At 41.3% G+C, this 21,300-nt stretch overlaps 2 protein-coding genes across 5 annotated transcripts; both read left to right on the forward strand.

The window, feature by feature from the left end:
* The first annotated feature begins 1,364 nt into the window (after positions 1 to 1,364).
* Positions 1,365 to 7,260, forward strand: LOC124870404 (acyl-coenzyme A thioesterase 2, mitochondrial-like). 4 transcript variants are annotated; one of them, XM_047369065.1, is made up of 4 exons: positions 1,365 to 1,500; positions 4,116 to 4,571; positions 4,847 to 5,031; positions 5,580 to 7,260. In XM_047369065.1, the coding sequence occupies exons 2-4, from the start codon at positions 4,121 to 4,123 to the stop codon at positions 6,186 to 6,188; spliced, it is 1,245 nt and encodes a 414-aa protein (XP_047225021.1). In that variant the 5' UTR covers positions 1,365 to 1,500; positions 4,116 to 4,120; the 3' UTR covers positions 6,189 to 7,260. The 4 variants fall into 4 exon arrangements, with proteins under 4 accessions (XP_047225021.1, XP_047225022.1, XP_047225020.1 ...); XM_047369066.1 differs by lacking the exon at positions 1,365 to 1,500 and adding an exon at positions 1,640 to 1,865; XM_047369064.1 differs by lacking the exon at positions 1,365 to 1,500 and adding an exon at positions 2,421 to 3,325.
* A 9,742-nt stretch (positions 7,261 to 17,002) lies between these two features.
* Positions 17,003 to 20,510, forward strand: LOC124870403 (acyl-coenzyme A thioesterase 2, mitochondrial-like). The gene is made up of 4 exons (XM_047369062.1): positions 17,003 to 17,155; positions 17,644 to 18,094; positions 18,984 to 19,186; positions 19,315 to 20,510. The coding sequence occupies exons 2-4, from the start codon at positions 17,644 to 17,646 to the stop codon at positions 19,921 to 19,923; spliced, it is 1,263 nt and encodes a 420-aa protein (XP_047225018.1). The 5' UTR covers positions 17,003 to 17,155; the 3' UTR covers positions 19,924 to 20,510.
* The last annotated feature ends 790 nt before the right edge of the window (positions 20,511 to 21,300 follow it).

The following is a 21,300-nucleotide window of genomic DNA, read 5'->3' on the forward strand; positions in this document are numbered from 1 at the left end:
AAAAGTCACTGAAAACTACACTATCCCATGAAACAACAAAGAGCAGCGAGGAGTTAAATCTGCATCAGCAAAAAAACTAGAATAATTTGCTAATTGTTAAAGTCAGTGACCAGGTTAAAGCAATGTAATTCAATTACAATTCAGTTCTCTGAATTTTATGTCTTCAACCACTTAGGGAACATGTTTACAAACAGAGCTATATATGTTCAGCTGACCTGGTTTATCTCCAGCTTATTCCCTCTATATTTTATATGCACAGCAACCATATTGAATTTAAACTCAGAGATTGTCAGGAGCCTTTGACATTCAAACTAATGCTGTATTAATCAAATCTTTGAACCGTCCCAAGTTCAAAACCCAATATGGCTGCTGTGCTCATAAAATTTAATGACATTTGCAACTATTAATTTGTCCTGCTTTCAGTGTCTTTATGAGCCAACGACCCATATGGTGTTATAAAACCTGCTCCTTCTTTGCTTGAACACAAGAGGTGGAGACAAATACACTATTATTGGCTCATATTGAATCTAGTAATTGAGGCAAGACTTGAGTGGTAAAGACCCTATTACAATAATCGAACCTGAAAATAAGCATGCACCTGTATTTTCCATGTCCTGTTTAGTCAGGAAACCTTTTATTGTGGTAAGCTGATTTAGGAACAGACTTTATGTGATTGTTCAAATTTAGATCTAAGTCAAAATCGACACCTAGGTTTCTTGCATCCTCTGTTGTCTTCAGTAGTTAGGACTTCAATGATTAGAAAATCCCAGTCATTGGCAGCTATAATGCACCCAAGTTGAGTCTGATGTAATTCCCAGATCCCAGAGATCTGACTTCTGAGACAAATCAGGAGCATTTTAGCAACCCAGACTTGGACTTTTGTTCTGTTCACCCAGAACTTGTAAATGTTGACTGGCAAGGGCACATTGGGCACCAACATCACTGGTTGAGGTGGGCAAACATTGCGAATAAAACAACTTAAGTAGGCATACGACGAAAACAGAATACCAGCATCAAACATTTTAAACATTTTTGAAGATCATCTGGTGCAAATTCAGTTTGTCATTTAATCTCTGCAATTTTGGGAGCCAACTCTTTTCCTCAAAGGGATTACAGGTTATCATTTTAAAATAGTAGTGCTGTAAAGAGGAGTAAGCTACATTTGATTCCTTCAAACTGATGTTAAGGACGGATAAAAGCAGAACTTATTGCAGATAAAGGTGGTTCAGGTGCCTAAAATACAGCACATTTCTAATTAAAGTTATTTAGAAATGACGTACTGCTGTTAGGCTTTTATTTTGAAGAGACTTTACGCCGCTTCCTGTTTCTTCAGGTTACGTTCGGGTCGCCTGAGGGTTTCCGGAACTAAATCACATTTCTGGGCGTAGTTGAAGCTGCTCTGTGTGTCTCAAAGGTTTTGAGGTTGTTTGGGAAAAACAGGGAGTTTAAGTTCTTTGTTAGCATACAGAAGTGACACGGTTTGGGCGAAAATTAGCCAAGGTACGATACTGACTCTCTTATTGTTGTAACGTCATTAAATATGAGCCGTTTTATAAACGTGGTTGAAAGTTTTTAACTTAAATATGCTTTCATTAAGTTAAAACAACAACTATGTAGTTGTTTTAAACTCAATTTGTAGCTTACACTGGGAATTTGTAGTTGTAGACCAGCAATGCAGGCAGCACTCATACGTCTATTTTAAGAAGACAACCTCTGGATATGACCCTGAGCATGCGCACTGAACTTCTTTGGTCGACCATGGCGAAGCCTGCAACGTGTCCTGTTAAACCGCTGCATGGTCTTGGCAACTGTGCTGCAGCCCAGTTTCAACGTGTTGGCAAACTTTTAGCCTACGCCATCTTTAGGTATAGCGACTATTCTTTGTTTTCAGATTCTCAGAGAGTTCTTTGCCACAAGGTGCCATGTTGAACCTCCAGTGACTAGTATGAGAGATTGTGAGAGCAATAACACCAAATTTAAAGGGGGCATAAGATGCTTTTAGATCCTTTCTTTTCACCCTTAAATCATTCAGTTGTGGTCTATATAAAGTAGAGCTGCAATGCTTTGGTCTGAACTCCTTGTTATTGTAGAGCCACAGGCTCCTCTTTTACCCCTGTTCTGAGGTACTGTGAGAGCGACTCGTTTTGGTGCCGTTTCTTTAAATGCTACTGACCCACTTCACACCCTGTGACCCTCAAGGTCAAGGAGTGCAGCACTTAAACCCATTCGGCCATTTTTGTAGTTTGATAACAATTATCTAGCGTCGCAGAAATAAGACAAAAACAATACAAAACTGTTTATGTAATAATAATATTAAAACAAGCAGTACGGTTCTGTCCTCAAGGAGCTAAAAGCAGCACACAGCGCTAACATAAGCAGAAGGCACGACACTACTGCTATCAGAACAATGGCCAGGACGTCATATCAACACGCAATAAAACTATGTCTAAAATAAAGTTTGTTCTCATTTTAGCGTTATTTGCAGCTTACCGCTTTGCCTAGTCCATCGCTTCCATAGATAGAAGGAACTGACCCCTTAATCAGATGAAGTCTTTCAGCAAATCCTTCTTGATACTGTCGGAGGTTGCTGAAGGCACTTATCCTTGAAAAATTGATCACCTTGTTTAGTTGTTGCGCAGCAAATACTGTGACGTAACAATTGGAAAAACGTAACAGATGAGAGAGAAAACTGAACGGACTGAAAAATATGACCCAAACAGAGTATAAAGAAATCTCCACAGCACCCGGAGAGACTAAATTCAACTTTTCTGCACTCCTACAGACTCCGAGTACACTACAAAATGTATTTAAAGGCCAAAAAAAGCACATTTTACATGATATGTCCCATTTAAAACACTTGGGGTGTACTCACTTTTGTTGAAAGCAGACAATGAGTGTGTTTTGAATTATTTTGAGGGAACAGCAAATTTACACTGTTATACGAGCTGTATGCTGACCTCTTTATATTGTATAAAGGTGTCATATACACACTATATTGCCACAAGTATTTGTCTGTCTACATGTACATGAACTTTGATGACATCTTATTCTTAATCTATAAGGTCCAATTTGTTGATGGACCCAACAGCAACTCTACCTGTTCTGAAAACATCTTCCGCAAGGTTTAGGAGTGTGTTCATAGTTAGATGAGAAAGCCAGAACTGCAGCCTCAGCTCTACTTCAGGCCAAAGGTGTTCTCTGAGCAAAGCGATCATTTTGAGCCTTTATTGTTCCCTTAGTTCCCCAGGATGTACGCAGGGGTCTAAACTAGTGTGTAAATAAACCTCGTCACGACACCTGATATCTGAACACATTCCGCTGCTCGGTAAACTGGATCACATTCATTTTAAAACAAAATGTTAGTGTGAAAGGTAGCCACGGTTTAAAGGAAACACTTCATACGTTTATCACTGAAAACGGCTTCGAAGTAGAAAGAAGATCTGTAGAGCCGAGAAGCGCTCAAGTTATTCTTATCTATTCAAGAGCCACACAATAATAAATAAAAAAAAAAGTTGCCTGTTTTTCATTAATGATTCGGCTTTAAATACAGTGAACAAAACTACTGATTTCTGTATGCAGTTTGTACACCATGTGGATTATGTGTTGCTGTTATAAATAACTTTTAATTCATACAATTTTCTCTAGACATACACTTACAGTACTGTTATTCATTAACGGACAGCAGATATAAAAACATTCACCTTGTATTGTGGTGAAGGTTCTAGCAACAGAAGTTCGGTCTGGTTACCGCTGACCTTTCCCCTTTTGCAGACTTCTCATTTTTAAAGTTAGGATTTTAATTTATAACTCATAAAAAAACTATAAATTGACTTGACTTGACCTCAAGGGAATAACTTCCTGGTTCATAATTAGGACTTTAAAATTATGATATACTGAGTGCCATTTTATTTAATGTACTTGATGTAATTTGCCACATAATTTTTTTATAGACTTTGCAGTATTAACAATAAATTCCTCTATAATCCAGCTCTGAATTATAAATTAGATATTATGTTCTTTCCTTTCCCTTCTTGCCATTATTTATTATATTACCCACCATAACTTAAAGCTTTTATTTGATGTCATTCTGAAAATCTGTTCTGGTTTAATTTCAGAAAGTATGTCAGCCCAAATCAGGCTGAGGCTGCTGCCCAGCGCCAGGTGTTTATTCGACGAGCCCATTCAGGTGAAGGTGGCCGGACTGAGGTCCAAGCAGTTGGTCACTTTGAGAGCCAGATCCACTGACGAGAGAGGAGTGTTGTTTAATTCCTCGGCCAGCTACAGGGCCGATGGCAGAGGGGAGATTGACCTGAACAGAGACCCCTCGCTCAGTGGAAACTACGTTGGTGTTGACCCCATGGGTCTGCTCAGGTCGCTGAAGGCAGATGACTTGCACAAATACTTTTATAAGAATAAAGCGTTAGAACCTTTCATGGTGAATTTCTCTGTGCACGAGGAGGAGGGCAGGATGCTGGCAGAGGCGACCAATGAGAGGCTTCTGATGGGTGACGGGGTCAGGCGAGTTCCTGTCAAAGAGGGCAATGTTCAAGGAGTCCTCTTTACTCCTCCAGGTATTCCCTGATTAAGGGCTCGTGGAGTATTTTAATTAACTGTATCTATTTATCAGAACCCAAACAATTTTATATATATTTTCACTGCAGACATACTGGTTTCTCAGCAAAACCACTACGAAGAGCTTAAAGCATGCTGAGATGAGTCAATGAATGCATCAAAGGTCAATTTAAAATTGTCTCTGAAGTGCAAACCTGAAAGTTTATTATAGATAAAGAAACTTTTATCTATTAAAAATTTGTATTTAACATCCTTTTTGTCTTATTGGTCTCAGGGGAGGGTCCGTTTCCTGCTGTTTTGGATCTGTGCACCTTCATGTCAGAGAAAAGAGCCTCTCTGCTGGCAAACAAAGGCTTTGTAGTTCTTGCTTTACCCGTTTTCATTCACAAACCCAATCTAGAAAGGATGAACCTGGATGACTTTGAAGAAGCGCTGCAGTTCTTGCAAAGCCAGCCTAAGGTGATGAGAAATGTCCAACCTGCTAGTTTGCGTAAAACCACTTCACTTTCAACAAACAGGAATTTAGAAAACACTCAACATCTAAGACCTTACCTTGAGTAGATATATTGAGTTGTCCATTAGTTTGTCCAAATTATTCATACCCCGGGCAGATTCAGATTTAGGTAATGTTAAATATTTTCTAGATAAATACTTATTTTATATAGTTTTGTTGTCTTTTGTGAGATGCTTGAAACAAACCTGTTGGCTAAATGAAATTAATTTTTTATCTTAATCTGCCAAAGAATCATTTTGGGCTTAATCGTATACTTAAAAAAAAACATGTTAAAGAAATTACTATTTTGACAGAAACCCAAAACATGCTGTGATGTCAAAGATTTCTACTTTTGTTTTGAATGACCAAAATCAGTCTGCATTAAATGTCCTTCTCAAAATAAGTAGTAATTGCATTTTCTGATAAAATAATTTATTTTTTAAATTGGTGAAATAGATATTTATCTAAATTTATCTGATTAATTTAATATTTTTTATTGTTATGTTTTTTGCAGGTGAGCAGTAAAGGAGTTGGAGTAATATCCCGATCAAAGGGGGGCGACATTGCTCTTTCACTTGCTGCTTTTGTGCCAGGAGTTGAAGCTGTGGTGTGGATTAACGGCTGCAGCGCCAACATCGGCATTCCCCTCTACTATAAGGAGCGGGAGATCCTCTCACCGCTGATGTTTAACTTCGGTAAGGTGGTTCCCACTGAGTCTGGAGCTAACATCATCAAGTACGCTGTTAATAACCCACTAGCTGAGGAGAACAAGGGTAGTGTTGTTCCCATTGAACAAGCTGATGGACATTTTCTCTTTGTGGCCTCTGAGGATGACCTCAACTGGGACAGCAAGGGCTACCTGGATGACATGGTGGGTCGACTGAAGCATCATGGGAAGAAGAACTTTGAGAACATAACTTACCCTGCAGCTGGACATTTACTGGAGCCACCTTATGGGCCACACTGCCCCTCTGCTTTACATGGAATGCTCAGGTTTCCAGTGGTGTGGGGTGGAGAGCCTCGAGCTCACGCTGCAGCTGAGCTCCACCTGTGGCAGAAGATCCAGGATTTCTTAAGAACTCGCCTGAGCAACAATGCTGCACAGACTACATCCAAATTATAGTATTAAATCAGTGGTCTCCAGAGCCAGCCTTTAGGGCTCGGTGTCCTGCATGTTCTAGATGTTTTCTGAATCAAATATATAGCTAACTAATCTTCCTCAGCAGAGGTTGGTGACTTGCTGAAGAGGAAATTCAGCCATTTGAATGAGCAAAGCACATCTAAAACCTGCAGGGCACTGGCCCTTGCTGACTGGAAGTCAACATCCCTGACCTAAATGACTAATGAAAAGATTAAAAGAAATTAACATTAGGACATAAATAACTGTTTTATGATGTTTGTAGAAGTTTTATATTGAAAGAACAGTTGTTGAATTAAAAAAGATTTAAAAAAAAAATAAAAAATATGCACAGCAACCATATTGAATTTAAACTCAGAGATTGTCAGGAGCCTTTGACATTCAAACTAATGCTGTATTAATCAGATTTTAGATTTTCTGAGTTGAAATGCAAAAGATCTTTGAACCGTCCCAAGTTCAAAACCAAATATGGCTGCAGTGCTCATAAAATGTAATGACATTTGCAACTATTAATTTGTCCTGCCTTCAATGTCTTTATGAGCCAACAACCCGTTTGGTGTTATAAAACCTGCTCCTTCTTTGCTTGAACACAAGAGGTGGAGACAAATACACTAGTATAGGCTTATATTGAATCTAGTAATTGAGGCAAGACTTGAGTGGTAAAGACCCTATTACAATAATCGAACCTGAAAATAAGCATGCACCTGTTTTTTCCATGTCCTGTTTTGTCAGGAAACCTTTTATTGTGGTAAGCTGATTTAGGAACAGACTCTATGTTGTTTTTCTTTGTCTTCAATCTCACTGCTTGCTAGCTTGCCGCCAAAACTTTTATAACTCTTTGTCTGCTCAGGAGTTGGGGGAGGTTTTTTGACTGAGTATAACTGAGTTACAGTTGGAGCTGCGCCCCACCCTCCACTCACCCCCACACCCCTTCGTCATATTCTCATTTTTGCCATAACTGCTGGTTGATTCAATACACACCCGCTACTGTTTTGCTTTATTTTTGCTTAGTTAGATATTTTACTCCTTTTATGTAGAACTTTGCATGTTGAGTAGGTGATTTAATAAACATTCACATAGATGATAACAGAAGGCGTTCTGTGTTTATTTTGTACAAGAGTTATTCGTCAGTCAAGATAAGGTTAAAGTTCCACACGTTGTGGCAGAAATGGTCGATTAAACAGTGACATCTCTGGTAATAGTAATTAATTATTACAGAGTATTTAACGGTTGTAATTGTCAAATGCGTTGAGCCACAATTACAACACCAGAAACATCTCTGGCCTTGATTCATAAATGAGGATTTTGGTTAAGAAATTGATGTTGTCAAATTATGATTTTTAATTATAATTATTGATCAAGATTAATCAATCAATAATCATAACTCCCAACATATGGCGTCCCTGGGTGGGCCTTAAAAAGACAGACATCAAATCACTGTTGCACAGAATAAACAATTGCTATCTCCATTAACTAGACGTTTTATTGTGAGATTTTTGAGTTTCGCACAGAACGTTTGTGAATTAGGGGATATTTTGACTAGAGTTTGCTCAGTTCTGCTGCAGAGGATAAAATAATCTTTCAGAGGTGTTTGTTGTGGATGCAAGGTGAAAGTTGGTTTAACTTGTGGAAAATTTAAAGTTAATTTCGAGGCGGTCAGCCTGTTGGATCAGCTGCAGAATACCAGCGCTGATAAGCAGCAGACCTGCCCCCAGTGTCCGCTGGGCGTAAATACAGTTGTGACCAACATTCTCCCAGTCAGGTAGAGAACAACACCTACATCTGGTGGCCATTTAATAAAATTGCAGTTACAGCTGGATTTCCCAAACTGCAGACCTGCACTCTATACCATCTGGTGGTCACTAGGGAGAATTGCATTTCCTACTTTGATTTTAATCACTCAATTCATTAACACAGGCAGATAATTCCATCACCTATGATCAAAAGGGCATAACGTAAGTTGAAAGTTGAAGTTACAGATCATTCATTACCACTTTTGGATCAAATTTAAGCGTTTTGCTGGGTTTTATTGTGTGAAGCATGTTTTGATCTGACTCATAAAACTAACTTAGTTGTCTAACAGGAAGTTAGGTTAACCATATTAGAGAACATTAACATTTATTTGAAGCTAAGAAGAGCATTGAATGTTTTAGTTTCGTTTTCCCATTTTTTAAATTTTATTTTGAATTTGGTTTTGGGTTATTTCAAAATTCTTTCTCTCCTTTTTTTCTTTCCCTTTTTGGGTGTGTTTGCTTGATTACTCCCATTAAAGCATAGACTTGGGTAAGCCACAGTTTGAACGGTCAAACCTGTGTGCCCATTTTAAGCGAACCCTTACACCTGGAAGATACATATATGAACAGCTAGCTGAACAGCTTAGCCTGTTGTGTGCTGCTAATTAATTTTAGCAATCATTTTATCACTGAACAGCTTAGCCTGTTTGTGTGCTGCTAATTAATTTTAGCAATCATTTAATCACTGAACAGCTTAGCCTGTTTATGCTGCTAATTAATTTAGCTATCATTTAATCACTGAACAGCTTAGCCTGTTTGTGTGCTGCTAATTAATTTTAGCTACCATTTAATCACTGAACAGCTTAGCCTGTTTGTGCTGCTAATTACTTTAGTAATCATTGGTCACTGAACAACTCAGTCTGTTGCGTTGCTGCTAATTTCTTTAGTGGTGGTTCATAGATAAACAGTTTGTGTGTTTGCATTGTGCATTTTGGGCCAAAGATGGAGGGAACATCCCAGACTGCGGCTGGAGATGTGTGCATGGTGGAGGACCCCATAGGAATGCAGGCACAAGAGGTGACTGGGTCATTGATTCTGTTGTCCCCAGAGGAGCGTAAAGGTCTCAATGAGTATGGCGTTGAGCAATGTGAAGCCAGGATTCAGGAGTTGCTCCAAGTCATTAAAAACCCACCAAAGGACAGACGAGTCTCAGATGTGTTAGGACAGCTCACTCTGTTATATAAGCGAAGGTTAATGTTGGAAGTTGACCAGCGTGTTAAACTGCAGTTTGAGCTGAATGATACTTTGCAGATGGTGGATGTCCTTAGAGGTGAACTAACAGAGGTTGGAAATAGATTGGAGGCAGTAGAGGGTAGCCATGCCACCCCCCCCATCCCTGGAGGAATGGGGGGACGAACCGAAACCCACCTCACAGGTTGAAACCTTTGGAGGTGAGCCACACCTGCATAACCCTGAGAGAACCTGCAGGTCAGATCTGGAGGATGTAGAAGCTGCTCTCCAGAGATTACCTTTCCAGGCTCATAGGGTTCCCCATACATCCACCGAGGCAAGAACAGGTGTAAGTACTCAGAATAGGTTCAGTGGTGCGGTGCCCCACCCCACTGCAATCAGCAGCCATGAACGGTACCTGGCTGGGGACCCAGCAGGTGTAAATAGTTCACGGCTCAGATGCGAGCAGCCTTCAAACGTGACTCGCAATACGGTCCTCTACGATCCCTCACCTCCGCCAAGGCGACAGGATAGCCGCCCCTGGGATTCAGGTGGTTCCTACCGCCCTCAACCGCTGCCCAGGACCCGGGTCCGGGAAGCACAGGGCCCACCGTTGTACCGGGAGCAGCCTCCACTACCTGCTCCGAGGATGAGGCGTGATGCACTGATAAACCCTGAGTGCAGCCGGAGTGAACTCTCCGACGATAACTCAGATGGGCCGGCACCAATCCCTGAGAGTGGATTCCGCACCCGCCAGCTTGAGTCCCTTGCCAAAGACATAGAGCATTTCGACCCTAATAATGCAGAATCAAACATTGATGATTATCTTAGGGAAGTTGAACGCTGTCTTCTAGATTTGTATTGCCCATCAGCACGGGAAAAACTGAAGCTCATTTGGAAGACAACATCCAGGAGCGTCCATGTTTTCATGGAGAGCCTGACACCCGCAGTCTGAGACCATTATTCAACCCTTTGCGAAGCTTTAAGGGAAGAATATTCTGTGTACACGGACCGGGCCTCCACCACACTTGGTGGTTTCACTATCCAGCAAAAGAAAAGCGAAGCACCCAGGTAGTATTACCGGCGCTTGAGAGCTGTTTACTTCCAAGGACGCAATGCACCCGGCATTGAGGAGGAACATGCTTTTAAATCCCTGTTCCTCCACAACCTTCATGAAAGTGTGCGATACAATGTTACTATGTATTGCAGAACCAAGGCCATGAGCATGCAAGAGATCCGCAAATATGCTCAGATGGCGTGGGAAACACGTGCTCGCCCGACTAAGGGACCAGCGGGCGAGGCTAGGGTTTTACAGAAACATGCAGAAAGGAACAGTCTTGCGTTGGAAGATCAGGAAATGCCTTCAACCAGAACCCATGTGAAGAACAGGTTCAGGGAACAACGTAGGTTTGGTCAGCTGGACAGGGGGGGTGGTACTGAATACCAACCACAGTCAAAGTTGCCGGACCACTTCCGGTCGAACAGACGACCTGACCATCACGTGAAGCCTAAAGGTAAACCTGATGGAAAAGGGTGGAACCGACACACAGAAGGGATTATGAGGAAAGAGATGGAGGAGGTCTTACGTAAGATGGTGACAGAAGCGGTGCATCAGGCCACCACGCCCCCACAACCCTTGAAACAGGAAGCCGACCCTCCAGTTAAACCAGACCCAAACTTCCCGTCAGCATGACTAGGCTTAGACCCAGTCTCCACAGCCATCAGAGTCTACCTGATCGGATGGGGAGACAAACCTGGGAAACTCCAAGTACTCCTTGGGACCTCCCCAGGAGAGACACCACAAACCATCTTTCCAAGGTTCTCAGGTAAACTGAACCAAAATGGACATGCACGTCGTCTATACTGTGTGATCATGATAGGAGGACGTTTCCAACTGAGTTTCTATTCTAAAATAGGATCAGCGATCAACCTGATGTGCTCAATCACGTTTGAGGAGGTGAGTAGAGCCATGCTCTCCTTCAATGAACCATTTCAGGCCGACGCTTGTGATGTAAGCATCACCAGCCGCACCCAAAACCGATCATGCATCACTAGTTGGGTGGAGCTGGTCATCACACTCGAAGACATGACTCTGGTGCACCCCATCTTTATGTGCACATTAAACAAAGAGCTTTTTCTTGGTGGCCAGGACCTGCTGGACAGGCTGGCCCCACTCATTGACTGCCACCAGGACCAACTCTGGGTCCAGGCGAAGGTGCAAAACCCACTGGGTTTAAGCAGCAAACCACTCTTTGTGGCCAACCAGATCACCAGCTTAGAGGAACCCGAAGAACCTCTCAGGCCCTCATCAGAGCCGGTCATGTGCACCTCTGAGACACAGCTGCACCCAGCCATCCAGGAAACTCCTGACAGATGCAGTCATGCATTGCTTGGCTCTTTAAAGAACCCAGGTGTGGACCCAAAGTGGTGGAAGGTGTATACCTGAAAACCATGTTCATACCAGAAGTGCTACTAGCATTCTGGCTGGGAAATCCATCAACCATTAGAGAGCTGTATGACCGTTTGTGCCAAAAAGACTCCCTTGTAACTGAGGCACAACAAAGCCACACACTCCTTTTAGCAGACGGGCTCCGCCCTCTCCTCAAGACAGCCAGTGTGCAGATTGGCATCAAACAGCTCTCCCATGCTGTGGACATTGTTCCAACAGACCAAAGGGGGTCACATTATCCTACGCCCATTACTCTCCTGTAGGGTGCCATAGGAGCTACAAAGCCACACTCCACACCCTCCAACAGATGGCGCACTGGCCTCCAACATATCACGACACCCGGGTCTACATCAAAGGATGTTTAACCTGCCGCCAGTTTCAGCCTTCCCAGCCAACCAGTCAACCTCCGCTTCAGCGAAAGGGGGTTACATTACCTTGGTTCCACCTTCAGACCAACTGGGTCGAACCAGCTCCAAAATTAACAGGAGGTAACAAATTCCTCCTAACTGTGACATGCAGCTTCATCAAGTGGGTTGGATGCTTGTCAAAAAAGGTTGACACCATCATCCCAGCTGCTGCTGTTTTGCTGAACCAGATGAAGTCCTACATTGGACTCTCCTCCCCAAGAACAGAGCTTGTCTCCATGTCCGGGAAAGGAGAGACCAGTGCATAGGACCATTTAAATAGGTGCATGTTTCATGAACTCACACTAACATGCACTAATCATTAACAACTTTCTTCAACAGAAACAGTTAAACATAGAACTACCTTCTAGGACACAGTTTTAACTGTAAGTTGGCACGATAATTTTCCATAACACTCTGCATGCACAGCAGACCTCACAAAAGTGATTAAGAATGATGTAATGGACACCCACATTGCCAGAGATTTCATGCAAAATCTTATTAAAGGAGGTTGGTTCATCTGTAGACAGTCCCACCGAGGCACAGATACCCACTGGCCTAGTTCTGCTGATCTTAGTAGAGAAAATCCTAAGTCCACCAGAGCAGACACCTTGCAACCTCCACAAACACACCTGGCTTATAACCTAGGTACTGCAATTCATTTATTTTTTTTTTCTCCCTCTTTTCACATCTAGATAGTTTAGAGACAGGAGTCATATTAAAACACACCATCATTCAGAAGAGCTAACGGTTTAAGCCTAAACCTGTTTTAAACATTCGTTGTTTTTTTTAGATTATACACCGCAAACCGGCAGGTTAAGCATTTACAGGTCAGGATTGATTCCCTCACATTCATTCCCCCATGGTTCATAGCACCGCTTTTGCCAATGACACAGTCAGGTTCTAGTGCCTAATAGAAGTTGGATGAATAAGCTATGAACCATGATTTTGGTTTCTTTTTATATATATACATATATATGTACGGTATCTTTTATTGTACAGGAATGTAATGATGATATGAATGTATTGTCCTGTATTTTCTCATTGAACAACGTAGAAAGGTATGAGTTAATCAGAGTTTAGTCCTGCCCAGGCTAACCTCTACTCTGCCCAGTCATAGGTTTTGAGGAACACAGAGACAGTTTTGTTTTGTTCTGCTTCGCCACGGATCACTGATTGTTCAGCAAAGGACAGAATGGTCCCAGTAGCTTCAAAGACTGCGATTCATCCCACGCTTTGAACCTAGGGGGGAATGTTTGACCACTTGTTTGGTTAATGTTGGACTATTTGCACGTTGCTGGACGCCACCAGGCCTCCTGGCGTTTTCAGCCATTTTGTATCCAGGACATTACGACTGATATGACGGCGCGTCCCAAGTCTGACGTCACAAGACGCTACAGGTCCTTCTCAAAATATTAGCATATTGTGATAAAGTTCATTATTTTCCATAATGTCATGATGAAAATTTAACATTCATATATTTTAGATTAATTGCACACTAACTGAAATATTTCAGGTCTTTTATTGTCTTAATACGGATGATTGTGGAATACAGCTCATGAAAACCCAAAATTCCTATCTCACAAAATTAGCATATCATTAAAAGGGTCTCTAAACGAGCTATGAACCTAATCATCTGAATCAACGAGTTAACTTTAAACACCTGCAAAAGATTCCTGAGGCCTTTAAAACTCCCAGCCTGGTTCATCACTCAAAACCCCAATCATGGGTAAGACTGCCGACCTGACTGCTGTCCAGAAGGCCATTATTGACACCCTCAAGCAAGAGGGTAAGACACAGAAAGAAATTTCTGAACGAATAGGCTGTTCCCAGAGTGCTGTATCAAGGCACCTCAGTGGGAAGTCTGTGGGAAGGAAAAAGTGTGGCAGAAAACGCTACACAACGAGAAGAGGTGACCGGACCCTGAGAAAGATTGTGGAGAAGAGCCGATTCCAGACCTTGGGGGACCTGCAGAAGCAGTGGACTGATTCTGGAGTAGAAACATCCACAGCCACCGTGCACAGGCGTGTGTAGGAAATGGGCTACAGGTGCCGCATTCCCCAGGTCAAGCCACTTTTGAACCAGAAACAGCGGCAGAAGCGCCTGACCTGGGCTACAGAGAAGCAGCACTGGACTGTTGCTCAGTGGTCCAAAGTACTTTTTTCGGATGAAAGCAAATTCTGCATGTCATTTGGAAATCAAGGTGGCAGAGTCTGGAGGAAGACTGGGGAGAAGGAAATACCAAAATGCCAAAAGTCCAGTGTCAAGTACCCACAGTCAGTGATGGTCTGGGGTGCCGTGTCAGCTGCTGGTGTTGGTCCACTGTGTTTTATCAAGGACAGGGTCAATGCAGCTAGCTATCAGGAGATTTTGGAGCACTTCATGCTTCCATCTGCTGAAAAGCTTTATGGAGATGAAGATTTCATTTTTCAGCACGACCTGGCACCTGCTCACAGTGCCAAAACCACTGGTAAATGGTTTACTGACCATGGTATCACTGTGCTCAATTGGCCTGCCAACTCTCCTGACCTGAACCCCATAGAGAATCTGTGGGATATTGTGAAGAGAACGTTGAGAGACTCAAGACCCAACACTCTGGATGAGCTAAAGGCCGCTATTGAAGCATCCTGGGCCTCCATAAGACCTCAGCAGTACCACAAGCTGATTGCCTCCATGCCACGCCGCATTGAAGCAGTCATTTCTGCCAAAGGATTCCCGACCAAGTATTGAATGCATAACTGTACATGATTATTTGAAGGTTGACGTTTTTTGTATTAAAAACACTTTTCTTTTATTGGTCGGATGAAATATGCTAATTTTGTGAGATAGGAATTTTGGGTTTTCATGAGCTGTATGCCAAAATCATCCGTATTAAGACAATAAAAGACCTGAAATATTTCAGTTAGTGTGCAATGAATCTAAAATATATGAATGTTAAATTTTCATCATGACATTATGGAAAATAATGAACTTTATCACAATATGCTAATATTTTGAGAAGGACCTGTATATAGGAAGGCCTCCATCTTGAACACTCGCCTTCAGCTGGAGATCGTGACCCAATCACCAACATCTGAAGCATCACCTGGAGAAGAGTCCCGAGTGGATTTCATTTATTCTCTCCCGTTGGCCAACGAACACTTCATAACTGAGGTTTCTGGACTAGGAAGGCCAGAAATTTCACTTTGCCGATCGAAGACTTGAGTTTAACACCTAACTAAAAACACAGAGTTTTTAGGAGACGAACCGCCACCGTGTTTCATCCGAAGTCGACTTTGATGGTCAGATCACGTTTTCCCCTTTTCGCCAAGGAGCCCAAAGGACAAAGACTGACCACTTTCTTGGAGTTTAACTGCAGACGCGCAGCAACGCTTCACCCCCCTTTTTCCCTTCCTCGCTCGACCCTGCTCAGAAGAAAGCCGACAACAAGTAATACCCATCCTTTATTTTATTTCTTTCTTAGAAAGCCTGGGCAGAGTAGGAGGTCTTAGTGCGATGAGATTCGCTAGTTAGAATCTAATGTGTTCTGAATGATATGTGCATGTAACCTTGTTATTGAAATTTTGATGTGCTGTGTTGATGTCTGGAAGCATCCCAGCTCTGTGTGTGTTTTGTGGGGTATTTTACCACCTGAGAGTCAGCGCAGGTGCGCTGAGAGACTGGACTGCTAAAATAACCTCATGGTGAAATTCCCCATTTTTCTTTGTCTTCAACCTCACTGTTTGCTAGCTTGCCGCCAAAAGTTTTATAACTCTTTGTCTGCTCAGGAGTTGGGGGAGGTTTTATGACTGAGTATAACTGAGTTACAGTTGGAGCTGCGCCCCACCCTCCACTCACCCCCACACCCCTTCGTCATATTCTCATTTTTGCCATAACTGCTGGTTGATTCAATACACACCAACTACTGTTTTGCTTTATTTTTGCTTAGTTAGATATTTTACCCCTTTTATGTAGAACTTTGCATGTTTGAGTAGGTGATTTATTAAATATTCACATAGATGATAACAGAAGGCGTTCTGTGTTTATTTTGTGCAAGAGTTATTCGTCAGTCAAAATAAGGTTAAAGTTCCACACGTTGCGGCAGAAACGGTCGATTAAACAGTGACATCTCTGGTAATAGTAATTAATTATTACGGAGTATTTAACAGTTGTAATTGTCAAAGGCATTGAGCCACAATTACAACACCAGAAACATCTCTGGTCTCGATTCATAAATGAGGATTTTGGTTAAGAAATTTATGTTGTCAAATTATGATTTTTAATTATAATTATTGATCAAGATTAATCAATCAATAATCATAACTCCCAACAATGTGATTGTTAAAATTTAGATCTAAGTCAAAATTGACACCTAGGTTTCTTGCATCCTCTGTTGTCTTCAGTAGTTAGGACTTCAATGATTAGAAAATCCCAGTCATTGGCAGCTATAATGCACCCAAGTTGGGTCTGATGTAATTCCCAGATCCCAGAGATCTGACTTCTGAGACAAATCAGGAGCATTTTAGCAACCCAGACTTGGACTTTTTTTCTGTTCACCCAGAATGTTGACTGGCAAGGGCACATTGGGCACCAACATCACTGGTTGAGGTGGGCAAACATTGCAAATAAAACAACTTAAGTAGGCATAAGACAAAAACAGAATACCAGCATCAAACATTTTAAACATTTTTGAAGATCATCTGGTGCAAATTCAGTTTGTCGTTTAATCTCTGCAATTTTGGGAGCCAACTCTTTTCCTCAAAGGGATTACAGGTTATCATTTTAAAATAGTACTGCTGTAAAGAGGAGTAAGCTACATTTGATTCCTTCAAACTGATGTTAAGGACGGATAAAAGCAGAACTTATTGCAGATAAAGGTGGTTCAGGTGCCTAAAATACAGCACATTTCTAATTAAAGTTATTTAGAAATGACGTACTGCTGTTAGGCTTTTATTTTGAAGAGACTTTACGCCGCTTCCTGTTTCTTCAGGTTACGTCCGGGTCGCCTGATGGTTTCCGGAACTAAATCACATTTCTGGGCGTAGTTGAAGCTGCTCTGTGTGTCTCAAAGGTTTTGAGGTTGTTTGGGAAAAACAGGGAGTTTAAGTTCTTTGTTAGCATACAGAAGTGACACGGTTTGGGCGAAAATTAGCCAAGGTACGATACTGACTCTCTTATTGTTGTAACGTCATTAAATATGAGCCGTTTTATAAACGTGGTTGAAAGTTTTTAACTTAAATATGCTTTCATTAAGTTACAACAACAACTATGCAGTTGTTTTAAACTCAATTTGTAGCTTACACTGGGAATTTGTAGTTGTAGACCTTATGAGATAGGTGTAAGCTATTGCGTTATTAGGCTCCATTTTAATCCTCAGAACCAGAGTGGTTAAAGTTCATGAATAATGAAATGAAGAGTGGCTGAAGACAAACTATTTGCATATTTAAATACTTTTCCCATTAAAGACACCCTATTGGACTCTTATTTGATTCAAACATTCCCCTGTAATGATGCATTATAAATTAGAAAGCAAAATTTTCACCTATTACTAAGATCTGCAATATAAACCCAGCAACAAGTTGGGTTCAATTTAAACACTGAAAATGTTTTAAGAAGTTTTTTGTTCCTTTTTTTCCTCGGTATAGATGTCCAATCAAGTCAGGCTAAGGCTGCTGCCCAGTGCCAGGTGTCTGTTCGATGAGCCCGTCCAGGTGAAGGTGGCTGGGCTGAGGCCCAAGCAGGTGGTCACCATGAGAGCCACATCCACAGATGAGAAGGGAGTAGTTTTCAGCTCCACAGCCACCTACAGGGCAAATAACAGCGGGGACATTGACTTGATCAGAGACGCCTCTCTCAGTGGGAGCTACGTCGGGGTTGAACCCATGGGTCTGCTGTGGTCCATGAGGCCAAATGTCCTGCACAAAAGGTTTCAAAAGACAAACTCCTTAAACCCTTATGTGGTGAAATTCTCTGTGCATGAAGACGAGGGCAAGATGCTGGCAGAGGCGACCAATCAGAGGTATCTGATGAGAGACGGGGTCAGCCGGGTTCCGGTCAAAGAGGGGAATATTCGCGGTGTCCTTTTTACTCCCCCAGGTTTGTGTTTCTCACTTTATCTCTTTGTTGAATTCACAGAATAAACATACTTTTAACATTTTCATGCTAAGGTTTTGCTTGATAAAGCTCTGTCCATCCTGTCCTTGACTAATATTAAATTTTTTTTTTTTTTTGGAATCACAAAAGTCTGATGTTTTTCCAGTACACCAGATACAAGGGTTAAGGTTTATTTGCCATATGTTCATAAACTACCAGTCCAGACACATTGAAATTCTTGTGCAGGGCTCTCGAGAAGTCAACAATTTAGGTAATTCTAAGCTTAAATATAAAATACAAAAGCACTGTAAAACATTAAGAAATAAGGCACTATGATAAGAAAAATATAAAATAAAAATGTGGAGACACTTAACATTTCTAGGGGCCTGTAGTACAAAGTAGTTCTTTGGGTGGACTTACCAGGTTTATAACCAGTTCCCATAATTTTGTATGACATGTTTTCACATATATGTTGTTCATTCAGGTTGCAAGAGAGACCAATATGTTAAACAGATAACAGAAAGGCTGCTTTGTTTTATTCTTTTGAGCTTCCAACTTGTGTCTATCAAGGAACATCTTGGATTCAGAAAGGTTTGCAGCTTTTCGGAACCCCTTAAAGTTAGGATCAGGGTCTACATCCACTAGAATATTCACATGGAAGCTGCTGTTCGAAAATGTTCTTACATCTTTTTCTGTTACAGCTGTTAAACCAAAAAAGTTATCAAATAATATCAACATGGGCTTCAAATAAAAAACGGATGTTGGAATTTGGCCACAAAATTTAGATTGGTGGATCTCTATTAATTTCTGCTGTGATGTGTCATCAGAAGAGGTTTTAGGCCTACCTGAGAAAATGAAAGGTGGATCAAGTGCATCCTTTATTTTTCCCTAGGAGAAGGGCCATTCCCTGCTGTGTTGGATCTGTACACGTTTGGTCCAGGTCTGTCGGAGAAAAGGGCCGCTCTGCTGGCCAGCCGTGGATTTATGGCTCTGACTGTGGCTCTGTACGGTTACGATGACCTGCCCAAGAGCATTGAAGAAGTCCATTTGGATTATTTTGAAGAAACAATAGAATTTCTAAAGAACCAAAAAAAGGCCAGTTATTAAAATTTTGATATTTTCCATCCGTTATGACTCTTTCAGCATATTTACAAACAATGTTGAGCTACATCATGGGAAATATGCAGAAACATTTTACTTTGACCCTGTTTGTTTTTCCCCAGGTGGGCAGTGGAGGAGTTGGTGTTTTATCCATTTCTAAAAGTGGAGATCTTGCTTTGTCAATTGCATCTTACCTAGCAGGAGTTCAGGCCGTCGTCTCGATCAACGGCTGCTCCGCTAATGCAGCTTTACTTCTGCACTATAAGAAAAGACAGCTTCTTCCAGCATTAAAGTTTGACTTTAACAAATTGATTGCCACCGAGTCAGGAGCCATTATAACCAAATATGCCATGCATGATCCTCTGGCAGAGGAAAACAAGGCAACCCTGGTGCCTATTGAACGAGCAGGTGGACATTTCCTTTTTATAGCTTCAGAGGATGATCTCAACTGGGACAGCAAGGCCTACATGGACGGGATGGTGGACAGACTGAAGCGTCATGGGAAGGAGAACTTTGAGAGTGTGAGCTATGCTGGAGCCGGACACTATTTAGAGCCCCCGTATGGACCGTATTGCCCCTCCAGCTTCCATGGAGTTGTGGGTAGGCCGGTTCTGTGGGGGGGTGAGCCCAGGACCCACGCTGCAGCTGAAGTCCACTTGTGGAGAAAGATCCAACAGTTCTTCAGAACTCACTTAACCTGTGACAGAACTCAAACTAAATCCAGGTTATAGCTTCTAGCATGATAGTCTAAATACTTTAGCTACCATTCATTTCTGAGTAATTTGAAAATATAATAAGTTTGGTAGCAATAACTATAAAGCAGTGAACACTATCAAATTTATTTTAGATTATTTTAATGTTTCAGCTTATATGTTAGAAATGGCTTCATCTACCTGTAAAGCAGGTTAGTAAAAAGAAAAATATTTTCTACTACGTTCTACTTCTAAGGTTTTTTATATCTTGACTAATGTCCCCTCCTACAAAGACAATGCTTTTGGTCAAATTACTGAAACATGGCAACACTTCTTTCATATAATTTGTTTGCACAAAATGTATAATTCTCTGATGAAATAGTTAACTATTATTTAACTATTTCTTTTTTTATTAGTTATCACTTTTTAAATGTACAATCAAGTCTTATGTACACTAGGGGGAGCCAAATACAAGATATTAAATATTTCAATGCTTGTTCCCTTACAGCTTTTTACCTAATTGTTGTGTTCATTACTACTTAACAAAAAAATGTGATTTTGATAGAATCAGTTTTGTGACAAATATAATGGTAAATAAAGTTTCAAAATAAAACCTAAGAGCTCCATCTCAGACTCCCCATGCCTTCCTTAGCAAGCAGTATGTTGCAGTATAACAGTGCCGCTGCAGTAGACTTAAAACATTGTGGCTCGTTGGTATTGCCAGGAGAAAGTGCAATGTTGCATCTGAAGAAACAACAAGACTACTTGCAACAATAACTTTAAAATAGCTAGGTGCATGGTTTCATAGCAGCTCATTGAAGGTGTTTATACTATTGTTGGCTCTGCAAGCGTATTCAATGCGTTGCACTTTATTATTACCATGACTACATGGCTTCTTTTTCAAGTTCCTTTGTTAATGTTTAACATTATAAAAGGGATTTCTAACAGATATGACCAGCACAGTCCTTGAGACGAGGAAAATATACTGTCCCACAGAAGAGAGGTTGTTGCACAAATAGCTGAAAATGTCAACTTTATAGATGGGTTTAATGATGTAGAGATGATTGTTAATTTCTATGTTTAAAGCTCTAAAGAACTGAAAATATTTTTGTTTAAGATTGGCGATGTTGGGGTCATCCATTTTGGGGAAAAGAGCGGCTAGGCTGTGCAGTTCGACATGTGCAGTTTAACAGACGTCGCAGCTCTGACGTCACCCGGGATTATAAAACCTGTGGAAAATAAACTTTCGTTGCCATTTCCAGTGTGTCTCAGAATGATGCAACGGAGGCACATATCTGGAGAAATAAAAGCTCGCAGGCGAACTTTTCCTCCACTCGGCCATTCCTGGAAGAGCTTGAAAGCTGGAAATCTACCTGATACAAGAAGGTCAGAAGATTCATATACCAATCGAAGACC

This window comes from Girardinichthys multiradiatus, chromosome 6, assembly GCF_021462225.1.
Source record: "Girardinichthys multiradiatus isolate DD_20200921_A chromosome 6, DD_fGirMul_XY1, whole genome shotgun sequence".
In the NCBI taxonomy this organism is placed as follows: domain Eukaryota; kingdom Metazoa; phylum Chordata; class Actinopteri; order Cyprinodontiformes; family Goodeidae; genus Girardinichthys; species Girardinichthys multiradiatus.